This window comes from Arctopsyche grandis, chromosome 1 (genome assembly GCF_051622035.1).
Source record: "Arctopsyche grandis isolate Sample6627 chromosome 1, ASM5162203v2, whole genome shotgun sequence".
Taxonomy (NCBI): domain Eukaryota; kingdom Metazoa; phylum Arthropoda; class Insecta; order Trichoptera; family Hydropsychidae; genus Arctopsyche; species Arctopsyche grandis.
The window spans coordinates 17,631,680-17,657,430 of record NC_135355.1 but is presented as its reverse complement, the minus strand read 5'-3'; the positions used below and the strand labels follow the sequence as shown (position 1 = coordinate 17,657,430).

General features: G+C 31.9%; 2 protein-coding genes across 4 annotated transcripts; one reads left to right on the top strand and one right to left on the bottom strand.

The window, feature by feature from the left end:
• Positions 1 to 474: 474 nt before the first annotated feature.
• On the top strand, positions 475 to 16,378 carry LOC143911113 (uncharacterized). Of its 3 annotated transcripts, XM_077429862.1 has the most exons (10): positions 475 to 4,302; positions 8,178 to 8,279; positions 12,593 to 12,670; positions 13,429 to 13,565; positions 13,678 to 13,851; positions 14,542 to 14,696; positions 14,959 to 15,097; positions 15,322 to 15,510; positions 15,588 to 15,728; positions 15,831 to 16,378. In XM_077429862.1, exons 1-10 carry the CDS (start codon positions 810 to 812, stop codon positions 15,978 to 15,980), a joined length of 4,758 nt encoding a protein of 1,585 aa, XP_077285988.1. In that variant the 5' UTR covers positions 475 to 809; the 3' UTR covers positions 15,981 to 16,378. The 3 variants fall into 3 exon arrangements, with proteins under 3 accessions (XP_077285988.1, XP_077285998.1, XP_077286007.1); XM_077429872.1 differs by lacking the exon at positions 8,178 to 8,279; XM_077429881.1 differs by lacking the exons at positions 8,178 to 8,279; positions 12,593 to 12,670.
• A 1,318-nt stretch (positions 16,379 to 17,696) lies between these two features.
• LOC143922791 (uncharacterized) lies at positions 17,697 to 25,179 on the bottom strand. Its single transcript, XM_077446124.1, has 16 exons — positions 24,945 to 25,179; positions 24,626 to 24,792; positions 24,405 to 24,565; positions 23,900 to 24,318; positions 22,450 to 22,676; positions 21,902 to 22,004; positions 21,669 to 21,793; positions 21,299 to 21,589; positions 20,936 to 21,220; positions 20,364 to 20,863; positions 20,081 to 20,264; positions 19,799 to 19,994; positions 18,949 to 19,712; positions 18,660 to 18,852; positions 18,065 to 18,178; positions 17,697 to 17,931 (listed from the first exon to the last, which is right to left on the bottom strand). The coding sequence occupies exons 1-16, from the start codon at positions 24,985 to 24,987 to the stop codon at positions 17,864 to 17,866; spliced, it is 3,840 nt and encodes a 1,279-aa protein (XP_077302250.1). The 5' UTR covers positions 24,988 to 25,179; the 3' UTR covers positions 17,697 to 17,863.
• Positions 25,180 to 25,751: the final 572 nt, after the last annotated feature.

Sequence of the window (25,751 nt, the reverse complement as noted above, 5' to 3'; positions counted from 1 at the left end):
ACTGTTCTATTAAAAATACCCGCAAGTTACCTACCAGTACAAACATACAATTAAATAAAAATTTTAAGGAAAAAAATAAAAAATGATGAGCACGCGTAGCACACATACATATGTACATGCATGCGTACGTAGAACTATCATATAAAAATTTAATTATTATGTTTTTCTTATTTTAAAAAATTATGCGATTTTGAAAAATTTTGACACGGAGTTGAAATTATAAAATGACAGCCAGAACGACAAGCAAAAATGACAGACATTTCATAAAAATGTTTGTTTATAATTACAAATTTTAGTCAACTCATTACTATAATCAATTCGTACAATTTCGAATTTATGCTTTAAATCTGACATACATATGTACATACATAACCACAGCGAAGTACACGCACGTATGTACATATTGTATACATATGTACATATACGAAAATTATTTTATATCAACGTATAATATACATATCTCCTTCTACACCACTGATAGTCAGACGCATCTCGCGTACGTACAGTTCAATACGATTTGGAACGAAATATTAAGTGCAGATGTCACCTGGGTGACTCGCGGAAAATCAGCCCTCCCCACAACAGAGGGACATGTGTATTTCTAGAGCAAGACAAAATAATTTCTTTGATCAGGGGCGGGGGGTCAGATGACCGCGGCCAGTGCCGCACCAGCCGCCGCCATGAGATGACCGCTCGAAATTAGCACCGGGAACCACCAACACACGTTGTTAAATAATAGTTGAGTAGTGCGTGAGTTCATTTGATCTGCAAGTGCCGCCCCTTCTCCCTTGCTGACATTTGTAGCAGTTATGCCTTTGTTCTCGGATTTGTCCAGTTTGAGCATGTATTACGGCGGCTCGTTGGGCTCTTATGGAACACCAAGCTCCTCGTATGGATCATCAAGCTCTCCGTACAGTGGATCCAGCTCTCCGTACAGCGGATCCAGCTCTTCCTACAGCGGTTCAGGTTCTTACAGTAGCCCCTACCTCAGCTCCGGTGGCAACTATAGTACCCACTCTTCTTTAGGAGGATACTCTAGAAGTCCTCTTTCTTCCTATTCTGGAATTCGGTCTACTTATGTTCCGACGAGAAATTATTCACCGTATCTTTCTACCATCAATGAGAATTCTTCAGCGCGCCGTGTCGCTGGGTCGGCCAATATCCTTAAAAGACTCAGTCCTGATGTTCAATCTCGTCTCAGTCCTAAATACAAACCGCAAAAGCCGATCACAATCAACACTGCCGACATAGACGTGTCCCGCAATAAATACACGAGAACCGAGCCAAGGTCAGAGGTCACCAATGACGCAGATGAAGCAGACGTCCAAAAAGACGCTTCGGGGATAGAACGTGGACGGAGTACGATTAGACGCAGTCGTCCTGTTGTCAGACTTCATACTATCAGAAGAAAGGATAGAGATTCGCCGAAAACAGAAAGGGGTTCGATCAAAAAAGAAGAAGACGACACACCATCATTGACTGACACATCTAATATTAATTCACCGTTGTTCAGTCCCACGAAACAGAGTCCCAAGTCAAAATGGAGGGAAAACCTGTCAGAAGACCTCGAATATAAGGATAAGCGTACTAATAGGAAGACTCCAGGAGAAAAGTTAAAAGAAAAGTTCTTAATACGCGATACTAAAGAAGAAGAACTAGCGCTCTTAGAAAAAGAATACAGGGAAAAGAAACGGAAAGAAAACTTAAACACGTATACAGAATCAAATATGGCAACTCCGACTCCTATAAAAAGACACAATTCCTCAAAAAGGCATAGCATACGAAAAGTTTTAAATTGTGATGGAGTAAATGAGGAAAATTACCATAATTCGATTCAAAGGAATGTTTCGAAAAGGATGTCGATCAAAGGTGAGCAAGCTAATGAAAAAGATTTAGCTAACCACAGAAGATTTTCACAAGAAATGTTGGAAGAGCAATCTCAAATTTTTGATGCCCTCATTAGAGGTGAGAATTTGAGTACTACTCAATTAGACATTTCAAAAGTTGGACTTTCGGAGCCAGAAGCCTCTGCAGCGACCGAGTTTAGCAAAATTGGATCTAAGCGAAAGAAAAAATCTTTGGATAATCTAACAGAAGGTTTTGGCATGCCACAGTCAAGAACAAAATCGGACAATGCGATCAATGAGATGATTGATAGTTCAGAACGAGACAAATCTCCCGTATCAATAGCGCCAAAAACTTCACAAAAAATAAGGAAGTCTTCGTCGGGGAGTATGATTGCGACATTGGATTCTATTACGGAAAATCCTAAGGAGCCAATAGTTCTCAAAATGAATGCAATCGCAGAATCTCCGACTGAGTTGAAGGTTGTAGAACCATCGGTTAAAACTCCAAAGTTTAAACCAAAAATTTCATCAACTGTTCAAGTAAACAACGTAGAATCCAATTTGAAAATAAAAGTAGACGATATCGTTATCGAAGAAATTGCTAAGCCTAAACCGAAGTTAATTTCAAATATAAAATATGAAGTGGTGTGTGACGAAAAAAATGAAATTGTGAATGAAAAGGAATTGTCAAAAGTTGAAAAGAAAAAAGCCTCTCCAAAAAAGGCAAATACTCAACTAGATAAAAGACAGTTAGAAGTAAGCGAATCAAAAAAGTCCGAAACACAGAAAGTAATGCCGCAATTATTACAAGAAAAAAAGAATGCTCGTCAGTCAACCATTGTCAATAAACAAAAAAACGAGTCCAACGAAGAAGACATAGATGACTTTTGGAACAAAATTGGTAAAAGAGAAACAATATATTATAAAGACAGAAGAAAGCGTTTGCAAGAAGAAGCAGAAAAAACTAAAAAATCAATTTTTTGGAATCCAGAAGATGAACTAAATGCCATTCAGGAGATTGCAATTGCGGAAGAAGTGGAATTATCTAAAAAAGCAAATTCACCAATAGTAGATATTTGTAAAATTGATGATAAGACTTTGGCTAAAAATGATAAAAGTTTGATAAAAACGGAAACAATAAACGAAGTACAGGTGCTTTCAAAAACTCCTCTCACAAAATCGAATTCAAAAGTGTCTTTTGATTTAATACCAAAAGAAGAATTGAACCCAGCGGACGAGTCAAAAAATGATACAAATTTAATTAATGAAAAAGTAATACCGCAGAAAAAAACCATCGATCTGCTTTCCAAAACAAAAGAGGAAGTTATTGTAGCGTCGCCGATAGTTAAGAAAGAAAACAAAGGCGAAGATAAAATTCTAAATGCTAAAAACGAAACACAGGTTGTTGAACTAACTGACAAAAATCCAACCAAGCCCGCTACTGATATTCCAACATTTAATTCATTAATTGACAATGAAAAAGAAATTGCCAAGGTTAAAAAGGAACCAGTAACAGAAAATAAGACAATGGCAGAAGAAGTTGAAAATCAAACAAAATGTTCAAAAGTAAAGGATACACCAGCACTTAAAACTAAAAATTCACCAACAAAAGTTAAGCCAGTTGAAATTACACAACAATCCACGAAAGAAATTATCGCCAAAAAAGAAAAAGTAAAACCAACGTGTGAAACTAAATCGGAAGCGATTAAACAGATAGTAAAGAGTGAACCACTAACTGTTGCTGAAGACAAAACTGATGATAAACCTAATACGATTACAATAAAAAGTGAGCCACCTGTTGTAGCTGTGGAAAATAAAAATATTGAAAAACCTAATAAAATTGAACCAAATGTCGAAGGTGAATCTCAAGCTAGTATGGATGATAAAAATATTAAGAAACCCGAATCACCTATTCCGATTGTCATTACGGAAGAACAAAAGGAAGATATACCAAAAATGGAAGAATTAGGCGTAAAGAATGAAGAAAATAAAGTAGAGAAAAATGTTTTTGAACAGAAGGAAACTACTCCATTGCCAATAGTGGAAGAGCCCACATCACTAAATTCGAGCAAAAAATATTCGAAAACCAGTACTATCTTGAATAAAGACATTATAGTTTTGCCGAAGGCACCTTCACCAAAGAAACGTATTGTCAAGGCCGAACCTGCGCTAAGACCCTTGATAGCAACTCCGAGACCTTTACAGAAGAGAGCCGACCTCAGAGCACAAAGACGAGCAAGACTAAGTGCAGGAAACGTGACCAGCTCCGAGGAAGAGTCTTCGAGCGAGGAAGAAACGGAGTCTTCGGAATCATCCGAAGAGGATGAGTTTTTCGAATGTGAAGTGACAAAGAACAAAAGTGACAAGGACGTGAGGACTTCGACAAGCTCCAACGATTCTGGATTCGACTCATCAGCACCTACGTCACCAGCTGGAATCATTTGTATTAAAAAAGGTATACCGAAAGACGTCCTATTTACATATATATTGTGTAGAGGCTGTAAATATTTTCCGCTATTTAATTTGCAATGTTCGTAATTGTGTTGATTTTGTAGACCGCATAATAATATTTTCCAATTTTTGAGAAGTATGCACATACATATGTATGTAGATGAAATGAATATGGGCTATCGACAAGGTTGGGCTATCAATTATTATACATACATACATACATGACATGTGCTAAGTATCTTATCAAAACGTATTTTATAATATAATATTTATATTATAAGTTAATCCTACTTACATACATAGCTCACCATACTTCAAAACTGTATAAAACATTAATTATGATCTTATACCTACATATGTATATACATTCATATATTAACCAATAATTGTCCATAACAATAAGAACATTTCATATATCATTATCATTGCATCCATTTATGACTAAAAAGCATTATACGGAGTACGATTTTGTAATTTTAATCAATTAATTTTGAAGTTTAACTATAAATTATATATACATACATATATACGATATACATACCTATATATAATTGACAATTATGTACATACATAAAGGTATATATATATATATATATATATATATATATATATATATATATATATATATATATATATATATATATATATATATATATATATATAATTGTACTCACAGCGAGATTTTTATCGGTATTGTTATTAAAATTTATGATTCAAAATATTTTCGGCGCTTTTTCAATCGGTGACGTTTTCATTCAAAGTTTAATTAAATGCATATATGTACATGTGTTATTGGGCTACTTTCTATTTTAAATAATAAATTCGGTTATTTTTCCATTAAATGACGAGTGAAATCATTTGTAATTATAATATAAATGGATAACATCCACTTAGCAAGAAGTGTGCGAGCAAGGCAGGTTCAATAGGCTCTGCTTGGTTAAGGTTTGTGAAAAAAAATATTATTTGTGGAAAAACGAATATAACGTTCTTATACGATTATTTTATAACGATTATAACCTCTCTGGAATTTTACCAAAATTACATTATAAAATTGTATTCTTTTTTAATCGACCTTTTTAGTTTTATCACTTGAAACTTATCAAGTTTTAGTTTTCCTCGATTGATAATGTTCGAAACATTCTTTAAATAAGAATTTGAAACCTATCAACCTGTAACACCTGCATAAGTGAAAATAGTGGGAAGTGAGACGGACAAATGTACACAGTAATTTTTGCAAATCTACAAGTTAATTATGTAATTCGTCAAAATCAGCAAAAACTATGCCGTATTTCCGTCATTGATTTTTTTACGCACCCTTTGCCACCAAGCATGTACACCGGATTGGGAATCGCTGCTCTAGAGAATAATTTTCGCTTTATCTTTTTCTCGGATACCTTTCGGCGTTTTTATAATAATTGAACGAAGTATGCAGAATCTGAAAGCTTACATTTGCTTGTCTCCTTTTTATGAAATTTCAAAATTTCATATAAATTAAACTGAAAATATTTTAAGTCGATTCGCAAGCGTTCGTTGATCGACATGTCATGTCGTGAAAAGACTCGTCTCATAATTTAAATTGCAATTTTCTTGTTTTGATATTTTTGTCGAATGTCACATTTGTTATGTTAAACGGCGCTCGTTGCCAGGCACTGTTTCTCATGATTGAATTTTCTCTATGTTTACTCTGTTTTAAGTTCCGTCCCACTCTTGTTTAAGAGGGTGGTGGTCATTTGAAGAAAGTGTCTTGTTCGTAGTCGGTCTGTCTTTATTCGAATTGCGGTTCGTTCTGGTTTGGGTCTCGAATTCCGATCGCAATGTCGCAGTTTGCGCTTGTGCCAAGTGGTAGGCGTGACGATAGCAGCTCGTGACTGTTGTTCTTGCCTTTAGGAAGGCCATCGTCAAAGTTTAAGGTGAGAGATGGCCAGGTGAGATGATGCCAACGAGATGGGGTCGCGAGCCATAACTGAACGGTCGTTACAAATGACATTTTTATGACTTCCGGTTATGCTCGATATGCAAAATATGCTGATTCACTTGTGTATGTGGCAACCCATGTATTTTACTATTTTTCGAATTTGATAATGTTGGGTGACCGTGAAAAAGTCGAAAATGTTCGATTACCATGCATACATATGAAAAACGATTAGTATATATTATAAATATATCAGTGGCGTGCGGTAAAACTCTCTCTCCCCCCGTCGTACATCTTCACTTAATTTGCGCGAGCAGGATTCAACAGGAACAAGAGGAACAGGCTTTTCCTACTGTATCCTGCGCGCGCACATTAAACAAGGCTGTATTACAAAAAGAGAGATAATTTCACCACATGCCACTGATATATACATTATATATACATAGTACCGTTTACCATGCACCCTTTTTTTATCTTTCGACTTAAGAACTTTTGATTTTCGATCTTTGCCTGCCGATATTTGCTTTTTCGACCTTTTCACTTTCGGTCCCGTGGGGTAGACCCGATAATGTTATATGTACATCGGTCTCCGTCTCGAGCCCGAATGTGAAACGCCCGAAAACGCAAATAACGGAAGGCAAAGAACGAAAATCGAAAGATCTTAAGTCGAAAGATCAAAAAAAAAGGGTGCATGGTAAACAATACATACTCACGTACATACTCACTTAATTTGCGCGAGCAGGATACAACAGGAATAAGAGGAACAGGCTTTTCCTCCCGTATTAATGTGCGCGCGCAGAATACGGGAGGAAAAGCCTGTTCCTCTTGTTCCTGTTGTATCCTGCTCGCGCAAATTAAGTGAGTATGTACCGTTTACCATGCACCCTTTTTTATCTTTCGATTTTCGATCTTTGTCTTCCGATATTTGCGTTTTCGGGCGTTTCACATTCGGGCTCGTGAGGTAGACCCTATGTACATACATATGTAGTATAAAACGTAATTTTCTTCGTTGGCTTAAATAATTTCGCAAATATACATACATCAAACACAGGTTGAATAAAATTAATGATTTCATCAACTAGGTGTTATTTTATTTGAAGATACTTCTACATTATTATTTTGTACATACAAGCAGAAGTTGTATAAAAATAATACATATTGATAATAATAATACAATAAATATACCCAGGGCTTTTTTTTTTAAAAAAAAGGTGCCGGAACTCACTTCTTGACAAGTTTTTTATTAGAAAAAATTGTATTCAAATTAAATTATATAGAATATTCGTTTGAAACATAAAAAGTGCCGGAACGGCGTTCCACCGCGTGGGAAAAAAGCCCTGCATATATCTAAGTTGAACGATGTTGGGTCACATTTACGCGTGTCAAAATGGATTTGTACAAATATATTCGGATCAAAAATCCATTTATGTGAGGTTAAATTCCATTTATGTAAACATCCGTCTATCAAGTGTTATTCTTAAGAACATTATTCTCTGTACCTTAAATGAAGTTTCAGTTTCAGTGAAGTAATTTCAGTTTCTTTACAACGACATGGATGAATTAATTTAAAACAAATAAAGTTGAAAATAAACTATATTTTTCGTAAGCTTTTGAATGTTTTCAATAGAAGTGTATCCAAAATCATGCGGCGGTGATGTGGTTAAAAAATCATACAATGATTATTCGAATCGTTTTCTGGAATTATATTATATTTTACAAATCAATTTTAAATATTGAGCTGTTTTTATCTGTAAATTGGTTGAATTATAAAATTCAGCTTATGGTTCTGCAACAAAAAGAAAATTGTCAGTGCTTTCTATTTGAATTTGTGTGATTTAAATATTTCAGATTATCTATAGTTGCATAAATGTGAATCTAAAATTTTATTATCTCACTGTCACTTCCGTGATAATTTGTTAATGTTGATTTTAATATCTGGTATTTTATTTTCTTTTATTAATTATTAGAATGCGATGTTAATTGCCACAAGAAATGCGAGAAGCTGACAGCCAATCTTTGTGGTATCAATCAAAAATTGATGGTGGAAGCTTTGGGTTCTGTATACAAAGGTGAATATTTAAAACATCTACCATTGTCATATTTAACATAGCTGCCATTGTCATATTTAACACGACAATCAATAATTTATGTCAACCGACATCTGAAGCCGATACTGTTGTTCGTTCATTTCTATTATACGTCGTCACGACTAGCTCATGGCGTCACCAGAGCTGAAAATACGTCAAATTAAAGGTACTCGGCTATTCTCAGATGTTCTGGTTTATTTAGAGTGCATGATGCACTACGTAAAGTAAATTTTAATGTGAAGTGCATACATTTATTCCTGGAAATGCACTTTTATGTGTATAATTTGGTAAAGGTAAAATCGATAATATTTTTTTCGTGTTTCAACGTGTCGAACGCCCAGGTCGGAAAAGCTCTTGCCAGACATAACGCCAATGCCAAGTGAAAGCTCAGCGACTCGCTCGTCGGAAAATGACGCAATCTTCCCAATGCTTTTCTTTTTTATTTCGACTGTGTTTATAGCCGGTTGAGACGTTTTCTTTTTAGTCGTCTCCAAATATTTGTAAATTCGTGGAAAATGTATAAGAATTGGTTGCAACATTTTTTTTTGTTTAATGTTTAATAAAGTTTACAATTTTATGTTCACGTTACATTCAAAATTATTTTGTTCTCATTTATTGTTAAGAATTCTGTATGAGAATTATCTTAATTTTAGCTATATTATGAAATATCATGCATATACATATATATATGTAATAAACATACATATGTAAATACACATCTTTGGGTAGAATCCGTTTTTTTCAATACGGTCTTTCAATATAATATTTGATCTTTGATAATTATTTGACTATTTGACAGGGCTGCGGAGTCGTTGATAAAACATAACTCCGACTTCGATTTTCAATATTTAAAATATGTAAAATTCAGTGAGTTGATTATATATTTTATAATATATATATTTATATATCTTATATATATTTTAATAGCTACTGATCTACTGATCATTTTCTATTTTACAATTTTAATTTAATTTTGTTAGTAATCATAGTATTATATTATTCTAATGTTAATGTACAGCATAATAAGAAAAAGAGCTCAAAAACCTATTTACAATTCTTATAAATGCTCATAATACATCTAATACATAATATTAATTAAAGACTCTAAAGTCGATGACCTAAGGCAGATTGTGTTTAGGTAATCCGTGTTTATACCTGAAGGGTATAGACATTTTGTTGTAATCACCGAGACTCTTCACAAGTGTGTTAGTATGGTTATTAGTGATTCTGTCATAGAATATACTGGTTAGTTTGTTAGTAATGTCTGTGTAACAAACTTAAACACATACATATATGAAACTAATAATATGTATGACTTTGGCGTATCGGATTTGTCACATGCCTCTGCTCAACATGAGAAAAGGACAAAGATAGAAACACTTTGCCCCAGATCTGCATACATTGGTTGAGTTACTCTTAGTTAATAATTCAAAATGCATTGTATTTTTGAATGTACATACATAGGTATGTATATTATTAAGTAAAAAAATAAACGCGATTTTAACGTAAAATCGGAGTTGGAGTCGCTCGAATATTTAACGACTCCGATTCTAGCCAAAACGCAGTGACTCCACAACTCCGACTCCGAATCCACAGCCCTGCTGTTTGATGCAAAAATAATGCTGTACATAATATTATTTAATGAAGTCAAAATCATTATAAACATTATTCAGATTATACTTATGAATACATACAGTACATAAATGTTATATTAAACGCAAAAAATATTACATCCGTTAAAAAAATTTCAATATTGAAAACATTTGTGTGTTATATTTTAATTACATAAATAGTATATCGATGGCTTGGTGCACAGATTTGTATTGTGTGTCCATTTTTGAATTTATATCGAATGTAGTATACATAAATTACCTTGAAAGGAAAAACCTGAATTATTCCAGCATCTACCAACTTAAAATTCGATACAAATTCAATAATGGACATACAATATCTGTGCACCAAGCGATCGATATATTAATTGCAATTTTATTTGCAACAATTTTGTTGATAATTTTGGGCAACGCGATGTTAATTATATTGAAGTTGGGTTTGATTTGTGCATTGGCACATTATTGAATGAATTCCTCTGGGTCGTCTACCCCGTTTCTGCAATGGACGGATGCGTCTGGAGCTTTTCGAGCTTTGCACACTCGACGTTAATGATGACGAAGAGGTCGTTATAGATATTAACGAATCTACCGTGAAACAATCTGACACTCGAGAAGCACGTTGCGCAATGTACCGGTTATATACGATATGTATAACTGCAGTACCAGAAATAAGTATGTACTTTCATGTAGTGAGTGTCCCCGATACCAAATATACACACTGGAAAGATTCACTGCGGAAGAGGAAGAGAGATATGCATGCATAAACTAGGGATTGCAATAAACCGGTAAACGGTAAATGATTTTTCCGGTACTACCGGTATATCAGTATTTACCTGAAGATGAAAAAGAATTCGTGGATTAGATAACTGTATGTGGTTACTTTTCCTAAAAACGTTAACCTATATTGAATCGTAAATAATTACAAATAAATTTCAGGTGAATAGTGTCATACTCGCATAAATGCATTAAAGTATATTCGTAATAATAAATAACTTTTATTTTTTATTTTCTATATTAAACCAATTATATTTATTTATTTAAAGTTTGGACCATTTGAAATTTTCAATCATAATTGAAACAACCGGTTGATCGCATTTATTACTATTTGCCAGTGAATGTATTGTTTTGAAATCGCCACATTTAATACTGAAAATAAACGAATTCCAGACAACCTAATACACAATACGCCATTTGCATCGATTTTTAATGTAATATTATGCAATAATATGCCTGCATATGTACTTAATTCACGATATAATATTTTACGGTAAATTTTAAATTGTATCGGTAAACCGATATACCAGTATAGATAGCTTTATACCGGAATTGCAATCCCTAATATATGTACATACATATGTATGCATGTATTATACATATATACAATATATTTATTTAAAATAAAAATTTTATATTCTATATTATACATACAAACATACATAAAATGTTATATTCTATTTACAGAATTTAATTGGTAAATATGTCATATTACTATACAATATATTAATACGAGTATAATACTAGCTTTCAAAAAATGTTACAAGAGATATTGATGATTAGCTTATAATGTGGAAACACAAGCTTTTTCCATAATTTGTATCAAATATACTTCGAAACATAATTGTAAATGATTTTCTTGGGACGCAACCCAACTACTTGATTAGCTTTTGTACGAAAATAACTTCAGGTGTTTGTCGGTAGTGCCTGGTGGGACGGATTCGGTGTGCTTTTATCATTTCTTCGAAAATAATAACCGGACCAGAAATAACGGATTCTCAGTACATATTTTGTAAACCTTTTTTAGAATTTTCGATTAGCATTTTCTTCACGCGAGTCAATTTTCATTTTTTTTAATTAAATTCCATTGTGGAGCTTATTTTAATTTGCATATTTTTGTAAATGATCTAAATAATTTTTGTAAATGATCTTTTTTAATTTAATTAAATTAGATAGTTATAAAAAATATAGGAATAGTTTCTTTCCAGAACAATCAATTGTGAAAATACATATTGTAAGTTTCCAACACTCGGCTGTATTTTTTTACGTAAAACGTAAGCTTAACACGGAATATCATAGATCATGATCATATCATGATCTTTTGGAGAGAATCCAAGAAATAGACATGTAGTAATATCATTGTGAACACGATCTCATAAACAAAATTTACTTCTGTTAGTTGTCCACGATGTACTCGCACCTACATATATTTCGATCTATACATACATACATTTATAGGGATGTACACACGTATTATCTACATCTTATACTATTATCTAAGTGCAGAAATTAAAGTCTCAATAAAATTAAATGTGTCGTTATTTTAATTAATATATAAAATAATTATTTTAAAACCCTTGATTTGGTCTTGAAAGCACTGGTTCGTATCAAAACGCATTAATTATTATATAATACAAATAATCAATAAATGCACACTTAGCCACACGTTTAATGACTTCAACTCGTATTCACAATATACCATATTCATATTCATACCTAAGGTACCAATTTACATATACATATGTACATATATAGGATAATATCATCAATAATCTAAATTAACCGTATGTAAATCTAGTATAGTATTATAAGCATTCAGATGATCTCTTATATGAGTTCCGAGTGATCTGCCATCACAACTTAGGCAGATATTTTATTTTTATGGTGTGTTGTGTGTTTCGGGGTATCCAGGGGGTGGCGAAGAACCAGGTGAAGGGGCAGTAGCTGGACCAGCACCCACAGATCCAAATAACTGCGATAGGACTCTCGGTAAGATCTTTGCTGGTTCCCCTGTCTTTTATGACTGTTTCACCTATTTTGGCTTCATAGTTCTGGCCTTTCAGAAGAATTTATGTGCTTTTTTTGTGTATCAGCTGCTTAGTACATATTGTGAATCATTCTCTGTCAAAATTTGCATGCATCATTGCAGTGAATATGTATGTAGTGTGACTCTCAGAGGCGTTATGAATTTAAATTTTTACTTTTATCAATTTTTCCTGCCTCTACCTTACATGTATTATTTTAATGTACATACATACCAGTAGCGTGCCATGAAAATCTCCCTGTTTTGTCGCACAGCATCACATATGTACATATGTACGGGTTCGAGAGCAAAAAGGGGCGATTTCCACGACGCGCTACCGTGACAAACATAATATGTATATAAATTCTAGCTTATATACATATTTCGTATCTAGTTCATATGTACATATATATTTGATACCATATTACTGTGAACATCACTATTATGCAAACCTATTTATTTTGTGAATGTATAAAATTTAATATATTATATACCTATTATTTAATTTATTACATATTAATAATTTTAAATATTTATACATACAAATGTGTACGTAGATTTTTTATGGATAAATTTATATAATTATCTGATATATTAATTTGAATTTTTTTTCCAAAATTATTATATCAATTCATTTTTATACTTTACATACACATGTATATGTATACATATAAAGTCAATTTATGAAAAAGGAAATTTATTTCATTCATAATTTATTTTGTAGAGGCATCTACCGCATATAGTGCATTCCAAAGGTCGGGTCGCGTGACTCCACCGGCAACGACAATACCACGGTTTCGCAAATACACGGTTGAGGACTTTTGCTTCTTGAAAGTACTTGGAAAGGGAAGTTTTGGCAAGGTAATAATCACACTTTCTATCACAAATTGAATATCAAATTCTAAATATACGTAATACTTATGTTATTTTATTCATAAAATTGAATATTCACTGTAATTATTAATCTGTTTAGGTACTCTTGGCTGAATTGAAGAACACAGAGTATTATTATGCCATTAAATGTTTGAAGAAAGATGTAGTTTTGGAAGATGATGATGTTGAGTGCACTTTGATCGAAAGGAAAGTTCTAGCTTTAGGCACAAAACATCCTTATCTATGCCATCTATTTTGCACGTTCCAAACTGACGTAAGTGACCAATTTGATTTTTCGTTTTGTAATGTAGTGTGTTAATATTAGCATAATATATGTATATACTATGTAGTTGAAGTTAATCTTCCAGTTGTAATATGTTTTGACTAGTTGGAATATATTTCATCTAACCTGGTACCAACTACCGTTATAGTTTTAGTGTATTTTCAGTTATAATATATTTTGACTAGTTGGAATATATTCCGTCTAACCCAAGTAAGTTTATTCATATGGCGAATTACATTTCAACTGGTCAAAATATATTACAAATGAAAATACAGTTCAATTTGATATCAGGTAGTATGGAGAGTAGAGGCTTTCGTTAAAACGTCACTTGACTATTAAATTGAGTTGGAAAACCACATTTTTGTTTTGAACACATTCTTATACAGTATCTCATTACCTTTATTTGTAATATCTAGCAAATATTAGCGCATTATTGAATTATAAAGCATTTGTAAAAACATCAAGGCTGTCAAAACTCAAATGTTATATTACAACTCGCGCACATTGTTGAATGTGTATTTACGCTTGTAAAGATATAATTTACAAGTTATATTGTAATTATATTCGAATATGAATGATCTAAAATGCCAGTTGGGATATATTACAACTGAAAATACACGTCGACTGTAACATATACATACCTATACTAATATATTACATGTTTTCTATTTTTAATTACAGTCACATCTATTTTTTGTTATGGAATATTTGAATGGAGGTGACTTGATGTTCCATATTCAACAGACAGGAAGATTTTCTGAAGCCCGAGGTCGGTTCTATGCTGCTGAAATTGTATCTGGTCTGAAATTTTTGCATAAAAAAGGAATCGTCTACAGGTGAGGAAATTCAAAAAAATATTTTTATCTCAAAAATTCAACCAGTAATTAATTTCTGATATAAATTGGTTTATCTTAGCAAAACCCATAATAGTCTGTTTCATTATTGTAATTAATCTGTATCTATAATACTACAATATGTAATGGTTTATATTATAATTAATTTTAATTCAAAGCAATATTATTCATTCCTTTAAATAAATTAATTGAAAAATGTGTGAAATTACAAATTCGTTTCTTATATTACTTTATTTCAATACAGAGACTTGAAATTGGATAATATACTCCTGGACTACGAAGGCCACGCAAGGATAGCTGATTTTGGCATGTGTAAATTACAAATTTACTTGGACAAGACTGCTGACACATTTTGTGGAACACCTGACTATATGGCACCAGAGGTGAAAATAATTGCTTCCAATTTTTCAAACCGACTCAACGTTCCAATTAGACTTACTAATCGAATAGTTGTGTTTGTTTGTTAATTTATTACCAAATCAGCATTGAATTTGCGTCACCATGACACGCGTGGCTATTAGCCAAGCTTTTGTAGATATCGTTTTGGCACTTTCTAAGCCGGAACCACGCATGCTATTAAATAAATAGGTATATTGCTACTTTTCAGATCATCACAGGCCAAAAGTACAATCAAACCGTGGATTGGTGGTCGTTTGGAGTACTTTTATATGAAATGTTAATTGGGCAAAGTCCTTTCAGCGGCTGCGACGAAAATGAACTCTTTTGGTCCATATGCAACGAGCTGCCCAGCTATCCACGGTTTCTTTCCATAGAAGCTTTGCAGATACTCAATATGGTATAATTATTATGTTTATCGTTTATGTTGATTTATCATATGAAGTTAATCTACATTTAATTTTAAACACATTAAAGCTGCTTGATAAAGAAGCAACCACAAGGTTAGGAGGTTCAGAATGTATCTGCGGTGATATATGCGACCAGGAATTTTTCAGACCTATTCCCTGGGATAAACTGGAGAGGCGACAACTAGAACCACCATTTAAACCCCAAGTTGTAAGTTCAACACTTTCATTTATGCATTATTTTTTTTAACTAATAATATAAATATACGTAGAAGAAGAATTGAGTATAATCTAGTTATTGATTTATTTTTAGCGACATCCAATAGATACACAATATTTCGACAAAGCATTCACTGGTGAAAGAGCTCGTCTCACGCCTGTTGAGAACAACATCTTGCGCAGCATGGATCAAGCTCAATTTAGAGGATTCAGCTATACCAATCCAAACGCGACAGACCATTGACATATTCATGATGAAAATTGAAGAAGACGGCTCTTTGGAAGAAGTCGAGTCTCGTTGGTGCAGTTGTAATGGCTTTTTTAAGTCTTTAACACTGACAGATAGCCTTCCTTAAACTTATCGCTGAGCTCCAAGCTTACTACTCTTCCACTGTTCTCATTGTAATGGCTTTACACTTAACGGTGAAGAAATCGAGTTGTTTAAGGAGCTTCATATACCCTTTTCCCCAAATTGTGTTACCTATATTATATCTTGCTAAGTATATTGATCGACATGATGAATCAAGTATGAAAAACGTATTAAAATACATCACGGTAATTGCATATCTAAGAGTTCCTAGAATCGTAAAGTATCATTAATGAAAATCCCGCCAAAAGTCTACCTAATAGACATTTTAGATGTATCTTTAGACATTTTAATTAATCAATGATGCTCAATTTGTACAACATTGTATTAGATATCTTTTAGAATAATAATAATTTTTTAATACTATCTTGTATGTTTGTCTAAGAAATTTATGTATGTATGTATGAACCTGTAATCTATATATATATATATATATATATATATATATATATATATATATATATATATATATATATATATATATATATATATATATATATATATATATTTATATATATGTGTCTGTCTGGGTTGTATGCGTTCCTATACCATCCAACCGATTGCGATGACACTTACATGAGTTACTGTGTGCATGCCCGCGATGATTCCCAAAAACGGGAATTGTATGCGTTATTGTGGCATTGCAACGCATGCCGGGCCATTACCATTTTGTGTAATGATAAACTAAATCATTTTTATTTGTGAGCTAAAGTCTATTTAGAAGCTTTTTAAATCCCTTTTAGATAAAATCTCAATGTATCTTATTTATATATACATACTTGTGTACCTATATAAAACTTATTTCTTAAGTCTATATTAATATCCAGTATAATGTATTGATTAAATGTTTCAAAAAAAAAAAAAAAAAAATATATATATATATATATATATATATATATATATATATATATATATATATATATATATATATATATATATATATATATATATACATATATATGTATATACATATACCTTAAAGTAAATCGCTAGATCAATAAAAGTTTTTATATTATTTTTATTAATTTTTGTTTGTTTATATAATTGAAAAAAAACTTCTTTGAAAAATTAAATTTACGGAATATCTGGGTAAAAAGACATTCGCTTAAGAATTGTCGAAAAATAAATAATTTTTTTGTACAAATAATGGGTCGAGATTGTGTGGTGTAATTTAAAAATTAATGTTGTTGGTAAAATTTTATATGTTATAGATCAAATATATTATTTTCAATACACATAATATATATTATTAATTATAGGAGCTATAGATATGTAGAAGCTACTTACATATTTTAATAAAAAATTAATTTATGAACTATAAAAGCAAAATAAAATTCTCATTCAGATTTAACATTAAAATTCCATTCGAAATAACTTTGCCAAAGAAAGTGATATATCACTCTGTGTACAATAAGCTAAGTAGGTGCAGGAAAGATTCCAAGAATATTTAATTTTGATTTGTCAAGCACAAATTATCATACTTCCAAAATATAGCCTACATTACTGTTTGTTATTTAATATACACACATATATGTATGTATGAAGAAAAACAATATGTACATATGTACAATTTATGAATATGAAAAAATATTACTTTATAGAAATTTCTACTTCAAATTAGAACACTTAACCTATGAATACATCATAAATACAAATAAAGTTAAAAAAAATAAGCACCGTTATCAAACATTGATAAACATATGTATCATATATCCACATATGTATCATATAATATTTTAAAATGTAATTATACACATGAACTATATCGTAAACTCGTCAATACTACAATTGGCTGCTTTGATAATACTTTCTGTAGTAAGTGGAATATCTGAAATAAAATAAATTATAAATATAACTATTTCTTATTTAAATACATACATACATATATAACACATATTGATGATGGAAACTATCTTCAATTATAGCCAAATATTTGAATGAAATTGCATGAACTGAATTACCTAGATTATACCATTCATTTGTTGGTAGTCCTATTTCTTCTCTAGCAGAAGTGATGGCTTGGCGTAATGCTATAACAATTCCAATCGCCATATTCAATGGAGGCTCTCCAGTTGCTATACATAGTTAAAAAATATTTGTATATAAAAAAAATCGGTCTCCGTGACGAGATAAAATGTTAAATGACAGAAAACGCAAATATCGGAAGGCACAGATCGAAAATCGAAAGATCTTGAGTCGAAAGATCAAAAAAAATGGTGCATGGTAAACGGTACATACTCACTTAATTTGCGCAAGCAGGATACAACAGGGACAAGAGGAACAGACTTTTCCTCCCGTATTAATGTGCGCGCGCAAAATATGGGAGGAAAAGCATGTTCCTCTTGTTCCTGTTGTATCCTGCTCGCGCAAATTAAGTGAGTATGTACTGTTTACCATGCACCATTTTTTTTTTTGATCTTTCGACTTAAGATCTTTCGATTTTCGATCTTTGCCTTCCGATATTTGCGTTTTCTGTCATTTAACATTCCGTCTCGTCACGTAGACCCAAAAAAAAATATTTTTAAAGATTTTACCGCATTCGTTTTGTTTAATTACCCTTTGAGCGTAAAACTCCAGCAGGATTTGGAGCATTTTGAAGGAATTTAATACGAAAATCAATAGGTATATCTTTTACACCAGGTGGTTTATAATTCCATGTGCGATTGGTCAACAACGCTCCTGTTTTTTCATCATAAACTAATTGTTCTGAAGTAAAATAGCCCAAACCCATCATATATGCCCCCTCCACCTGATATTATTGAACCAATATATAAAATATATCAAAACACTTAATTTCATAGAAAATTATTGTAGAACGAATTGCAAATAAAATTTCTATCCGTACTTGTCCAACGTCAATCAAAGGGCTCAAGCTTTCTCCAGTGTCTTCAAGAATATCAACTCGCAATACTTGATGGTTCCCAGTTAACATGTCAACTTCCACTTCAGCAACAGTGGCAGCCCATATGACATAAGTAGTAATATCTTTAGGCGTGAACATATAGTGTGCGCATAAGTCTACTTCCATAGCATGAGCCTTTTTGATCAATTCTGGCCATGTAGGATTTGTCATAGCCTCTTTAATAGGTTTCAATTTCTCCAACAAAATTTCACAAGCTTTTATAGTAGCCAAAGAACAGACTTCGCTGGCTGAACTCCCTCCAGATACCATAGAATTTGGTGCTATTAAGTTATTACTTGGCTTTATAGCTACCGTATCTAAAGGTACTCCCAAAGTATGAGCACATACTTGTGCTATCTTTGTGTTGAGGCCTTGTCCCATTTCTATACCACCGTGTGATACTGAAATGGTTCCATCGCCATGGTAAATCGATACCAAAGAGGCATAGTTACCAAAAAAGTGCATAGGATATTTCAAAGGAATTAAGCTAATGCCTCGTTTTCGCCAGCGATTGGATATGTTGAATTCATTCACTTGCTCACATCTTTTGTTGTAGTCTGATGATTTTTTCAATTTTTCAATAATTGTCAACAATGGCTTACTATCTTCACCCATATTCACTATTCGAACATCAATAGGATCTTTGCCAGTTACCACAGATATGTGATTCATAATATTTTCAATGCCGGCTACACCTTCAGTTGTTCCTATGGTTATAACATTTTATGTGCAATAGATTCAAATAAAAATATCATTAATTATTTTTGAATTCGTAAAAAAAAAATATTAGTACCTGGAGCTCTGCAAGGAGTATTAGATGCTGTATCAGTCAAAATTCCATAACCTTCAACAGACCAAGTAGAATAGTCATAACAATTTAAGAAAGGCCCTTGTACGAAGAGTGCCACATTATCATTGTGACAACAACCATTATCTTCATAAAATACATTTTTTAAATACTGAATTTTTCCATCATTATTAATTCCAACCTGTCGAAGTTCATGTGCATGTACATTAATATTTTTAACTTTATTTTATATTTTTTCTTTATAATGCTATAAATATTTGATAGTACCTCATAGTTGGCGGAATAGGAATTACGTTTACCAATTGCCAACATATTTGATTGCAGAGGCATTACTAATCTTACAGGCCTGTTCAAAATTTTAGCAGCAACAGCACATGCTGTTGCAATTAAAGCAGAACGACTGATTTTTGAACCATATGCTCCACCAAGTCTTCTAACTTTGACATTGATACTAAAAATAAATATATAATATAATTAAATTATATGTACATATATTACTTTAAATTGCCAATTATTGAACTAAAATTTTATTCATATTTAATGTTTTTACCTGTTGAGAGGCATATTCAGTGCATTAGCTACGGCTATATTAACCAAGTCCATCCATTGTGTAGCTGCAAAAACGTCGATTCCATCCTCAACTGGCACACACAAACAAATTTGAGTCTCCATTGTGTAATGATATTGACCAAATAAGTCAAAGGAGCCTTCGATGACTTTCATTACATCGTTTCCTTTGGTTGTCGCCTCAAATTTCATTTCATTTTTCAGGAGTCTTTTTTCTACATCTTTTGACTGAAGTGCTTGTCTTATGTTCAAAATTGGAGGGGAAGTTGTAACATTTTTATAAATCACTTTGACTTTGTCTGCAGCCCTTATAGCCAATCCTGTGCTTTCTGCCACAATAAGTGCCAAAGGCTGACCATAATATAATATTTTCTCACTACAAAATATTTCCTCTCTTGAATCCAATAGCATGAGCTCTGGAGTAAAAGAATTTATTCCTGGTATATCTTTTGCTGTAAATATTGCATGGACTCCTTTCATAGCCTGCAATTAAAATCGGTATTTGATCACAAATCACAAAAAAATATATTCACTTTATAATTATTTTTAAATTACCAGTGCTTCGGTAGCATCTAATTTCTCTAATATACCATTGTGAATTGTTGACAGGACAAAAGCTGCACGCAATTCCCCAACTTGCATTGGAATGTCATTGATATATTCAGCTTCTCCAGAACATTGTACCAATGCCTCAATTTTGGGAATAGGTTTATTCAATGGCCAAACATCTTTATTCGTGTCAAACTCTTGTTTTCCATTAGAAACTGGTCGGTTGAATTCTTCACCACCACTTTTAAACCGCTGGTCGATCAGTTCTACCGGACTTATGTGTAAAATACACTAAAATAATACATCATCTATTAGAAAATTTGATTTTCATTTTGAAGACTATTATTTTAATATGAAGTACATAAGTACCTTATAGAAAAGTCCAACAGCTAATTTTCTTCTATAATCAGGTGATGGTTCTGGTGGCATTACATTAGGTTTAATTTCATCATTTAAACATTTTATAGCCAAAATGAACGTTTCTTTATCGAATATGTTCTTTCCAACCAAAAATTCTTCAGTTTTAGTAGCATGATTGAAATTCGGATGTATACCTCCATAAACAATATTCAACTTTTCTATGACATTTTTGGTACTGTTAAATTTGAAAAGGAAACCAGCGTTGACATGAGCATGAGCATTTTGTGCCCGAGGCATTATCTACAAGAAATTCATAGTATGTAACTATATACATACATTTATAAATATACATAATTTTGAATTATTATTTATACAATACCTTGTAGCTCTGAAATACGTGATTAGAAGTTTGAGGTACTAAATTAATTTTATGTATTAATTTTCCTTTCATATCCGTCTTTAAATATTCTAGTGGAGACATTGTGCAAGTATTTTCATTTGATACTAAAACATTTTTTAATTATTCTTAAATATATGTATGTATGTATTACATATATGTACAAACAAATTAACATTAACAATTATTTATAATTTGCCATAAAAATATGATACCAATAGTTATTGTAGCTTCAACTGCTTCCAGCATCACAAATACATCAGATTGAAATTCATTGTGTTCATGTTTGATGGATAGATTTCCTCCAATTGTTCCAATCTTAAATTAATTTCAAATATAACAAATCGCAATAAATGTTTTAGACACAAATCACACATGTACTTATGTAAATTGTACATAAGAGTGTGTGTGTTTAGACACAAAACACACACATACTTATGTAGATTGTACCGGTGGCCGTCACTGCATCGAGAGTGACTTGAACGAAAGTCGAAAGATCGAAATTTTTTCGCGATTTTTATGACGATGTGTGAAATAGTCCATATACCATGCATACATATGAAGAGCGGGTAGTATACATACATATATATTGTACCGTTTACCATGCATACATTCTTTTTGATCTTTCGACTTTCGATCTTTCGACTCTCGATCTTTGCTTTTCGATCTTTTTCACTTTTAATGCAGTGACCCAGACCCAGATGTTAAAGACGTATGTATGTTTGGACTGAATGAAGAATTAATTACATAATTAATAGCTTACGTTTCTAACTGGAACGTGTGCAATGAGATCCATGTGATGATACATTTGTAGTAAGTATTGGAATTTTTGGTTTGAATTTCCGATATCTTGAAATACTTTCATGATTTCATTCAATGTCATTCCTCCACCAAGTTGTAACACTTCCGGATTTATTGTATAATTTCGCAATTCAACGACAGACGTAATATCAATGTTGATTTTCGACTCGTGTTCAATTTTGTAAATGCCTATTAAATATAATAATTTTGCATTATGTCAATTTTAAAATTTATTACATATTAGAAATTTATATGTATGTATATTCCCAAAAGAGATATTTTCACATACAATATATTTTAGTATGAATGTCATTTAATTTTTGATATTTTTGTAAATGTATTGGAAGAAAATTTTTGCTAATAACACTGTTCGACACGAAAAATGGTTAAGAGACGATATATGACTTTTCTTATAGATCTATGCCCATTAAACACGAATTTGGTAATAAAAAATGTTAGTTGGCTCGAGATTCGAAGATATGTATATGTGTTTTTTAAATCGCGCAATTTTTCTATATCTTCGTGTTGTTCGGTCGATGTCTCAAAATCTGTCAATTTCCTATTCAAAATGAATATTCGAATCTATAGTCGGATATTTTATCTTTCATTTGTAGTACATTTCAACTTTAAAATCTCTCTAAGTAGTCAGTTCAAATCAAATGTCAAAAGTACGTATTTTCACTTGGATTTTTTCCTACTGATAATAATATTTTGTGTTGAGTATTTTCTATTGAAACATGTTTATTGGGATAGTGTTCTGGCCACACTATTTTTTTTTCGTTTAAAAGGGTTAATTGGAAGTGTGCTGAATTGTAAATCGGTAAAATTTCGAGCTAAAAGCTCGTACTAGTATTTACTCGTATTTACACGAATCTGAATTGAATTGATAGGGATAATATATTAAATTATCTTTATATGAGAATTAAATAAAATTCCACTTAGAAAAATCATATTTCGACTATTATTGTAATAACAAAAATTCTATTGATAACTGCCTTACCTCGATAAAATAAACGATTTTTGTTATTAATCCACAAGAATCGAGAGAATACTAGAGAAAGTACTACAAATGAAAGATAAAATACCCGACTATAGATTCCAATATTCATTTTGAACAGAAAATTGACAGATTTTGAGACATCGAATAAACAACACTAAGATATATAAAAATCGCGCGATTTAAAAAACACATATATCTCCGAATTTCGAGCCAATCAATTTTTTTTATTACCAGATTCGTACCGTTCACTGGGCACAGATATATAAGAAAATCATATCTCGTCTCTGAACCAAAAAAAAGTCGTCATTTGTCGAACAGTGTAATAAAACAAATGCAAGAGAGAGATAGATTATAACTGTCAGGCTTGAGAAATTTTGAAATAAATACCGCATATATGTATATTTTTACAAACCTTTTGCAGTATTTCCAGCAATTAGCCTATAAGAATCTATGCCCTCTTTATTGAATATGTCAAAAATATCTTTGATCGTAAACACTTTGTACCATTTCATATCTTTGCCATCTACTTCAATCATTGTAGTGTCGAGAACCATTTTTCCAATTGATCTTTCCATGTTTGCCGCACAAGTACCTTCCTCAGTATAATCATTGCAACTTTTTGTGCATATCACACCTGACTTGGCACACATCTTCGTTTTGTCCAATTCCTCAATATCTAATACAGTTTGAATCAAAGAGGGGTCGGCGTCTTTTGAGAATGATTTAAATGCATCCATTATAGATCTGTATCCCGTACAACGACACATATTTCCAGCAAATGAATCCTCAACTTCCTTCATTGTGAGACCATTTGGATGAGACTCGTTCAAACTGTGATAAGATGCGTTATTCACTAATATATGTATATTGCAATAAAATATTTATTTACAAAAGAATTTAATAATGTGTAGTATAACCTGTACATATTCATGACCCAACCAGGGCTGCAAAATCCACATTGAGTACCATTGAAACCGGCAAGACGGGTTTGAATGGTATGATAACCATCTTTTCTGTTGCCAATTCCTTCAACTGTAGTAATGGCCCACCCATGGCAAGAAAGTATTGATACCAAGCACTTAAAAAAATTACAAATATTATCAAATAATATAATAGACAACATTATATTTTCACTTACTGAATTTACTGCAAATGTTTCTGGCTCTTTGGTAACAGGGTGAATAAAAGAAACAGAAACGATGCAAGCTCCACATCCTCCTTCAAAACACATTCCTTTAGTTCCCGGTAATTTTGCAACATTTCTCAAATAACTATTGAGGGACTTATTTGCCTCAGTCTGATCCACTGGAATTGTTTTATCAAATATTTATTATTCATTGTTAATACATATTTAGGTAAGTACATATGTAATATTTATGTTGGTATACATATGTACATATATTATATTATATACAAAATTATTTTATTATATCTAAATATTATCTTTAAAAACTCACCTTCATATTTTGTACCATTAATTGTAAATTTGATAGAAGACATGTTTAACTACACTAGTTAAATGGATGTTATGGATTGCCAGTCTATTAGTTAACAATCTTTTATACCTTTATAAATAGTATCAACTTAAGATAGCGAATCGATCGGTTGATAACGATTGTGGTACTTAAATTCAAACTATTTTTGTTTTATTACATGAAATAAACTGATAATGTATGGATAATGTTCAATATTGTTACACGTAAGACACATGTAGTTGGTAGAGCTATCAGAAAATAAATGAACGCAATTTACCATCAAGGTCACATGCAATTGATTACAATTACGTTGAATGATGTCAAGTGAGAAAATCGTTATTCTTCATATATCACGAAATATATGAAGAAAAAGTAATTCATATGATGACTATTTATTTTATTCATTTATATATATGATATAGCTTAATAGAAAATTATATTTAATTATACAAATAATATGAGTATACACACATACATACACATATGCATGTGTGTATGAGTATACACACATACATACACATATGCAATGAAAATAAAAATTTCGGGTGTAACCAACCCATGACTTTATCTATGTATTTGAGGAATATAATAAGGTTACAAAACAAAATTCGATATTGAACCGTACAGACAGATTATGAAATACTAATAACTATGACAGCGATACAAATTGAACGCAAATGTATGGAAATTTGCACAAGACAATAGTTCTACTTCCGGTTCTCGGATTTTGTTCAAATTTTGTTATTACTTAAAATCACTATCAGTATTATACACAATAAATATCAAGAA

Bases quoted from the DNA above. Each gene is read 5' to 3' on its own strand.
- LOC143922791 (XM_077446124.1), bottom strand. From the start codon at position 24,987: ATGTCTTCTATCAAATTTACAATTAATGGTACAAAATATGAAG. The intron at 22,677-23,899 runs GTTTGTAAAAAT...TATATTTAATAG, and splicing joins TGCTGGAAATACTGCAAAAG to GCATTTACAAAATTGAACAC. The intron at 21,590-21,668 runs GTATTGTATAAA...AATTTCTTGTAG, and splicing joins ACGTATTTCAGAGCTACAAG to ATAATGCCTCGGGCACAAAA.
- LOC143911113 (XM_077429862.1), top strand. From the start codon at position 810: ATGCCTTTGTTCTCGGATTTGTCCAGTTTGAGCATGTATTACGGCGGC. The intron at 14,697-14,958 runs GTGAGGAAATTC...ATTTCAATACAG, and splicing joins AAAAAAGGAATCGTCTACAG to AGACTTGAAATTGGATAATA. The intron at 15,511-15,587 runs GTATAATTATTA...AACACATTAAAG, and splicing joins CTTTGCAGATACTCAATATG to CTGCTTGATAAAGAAGCAAC.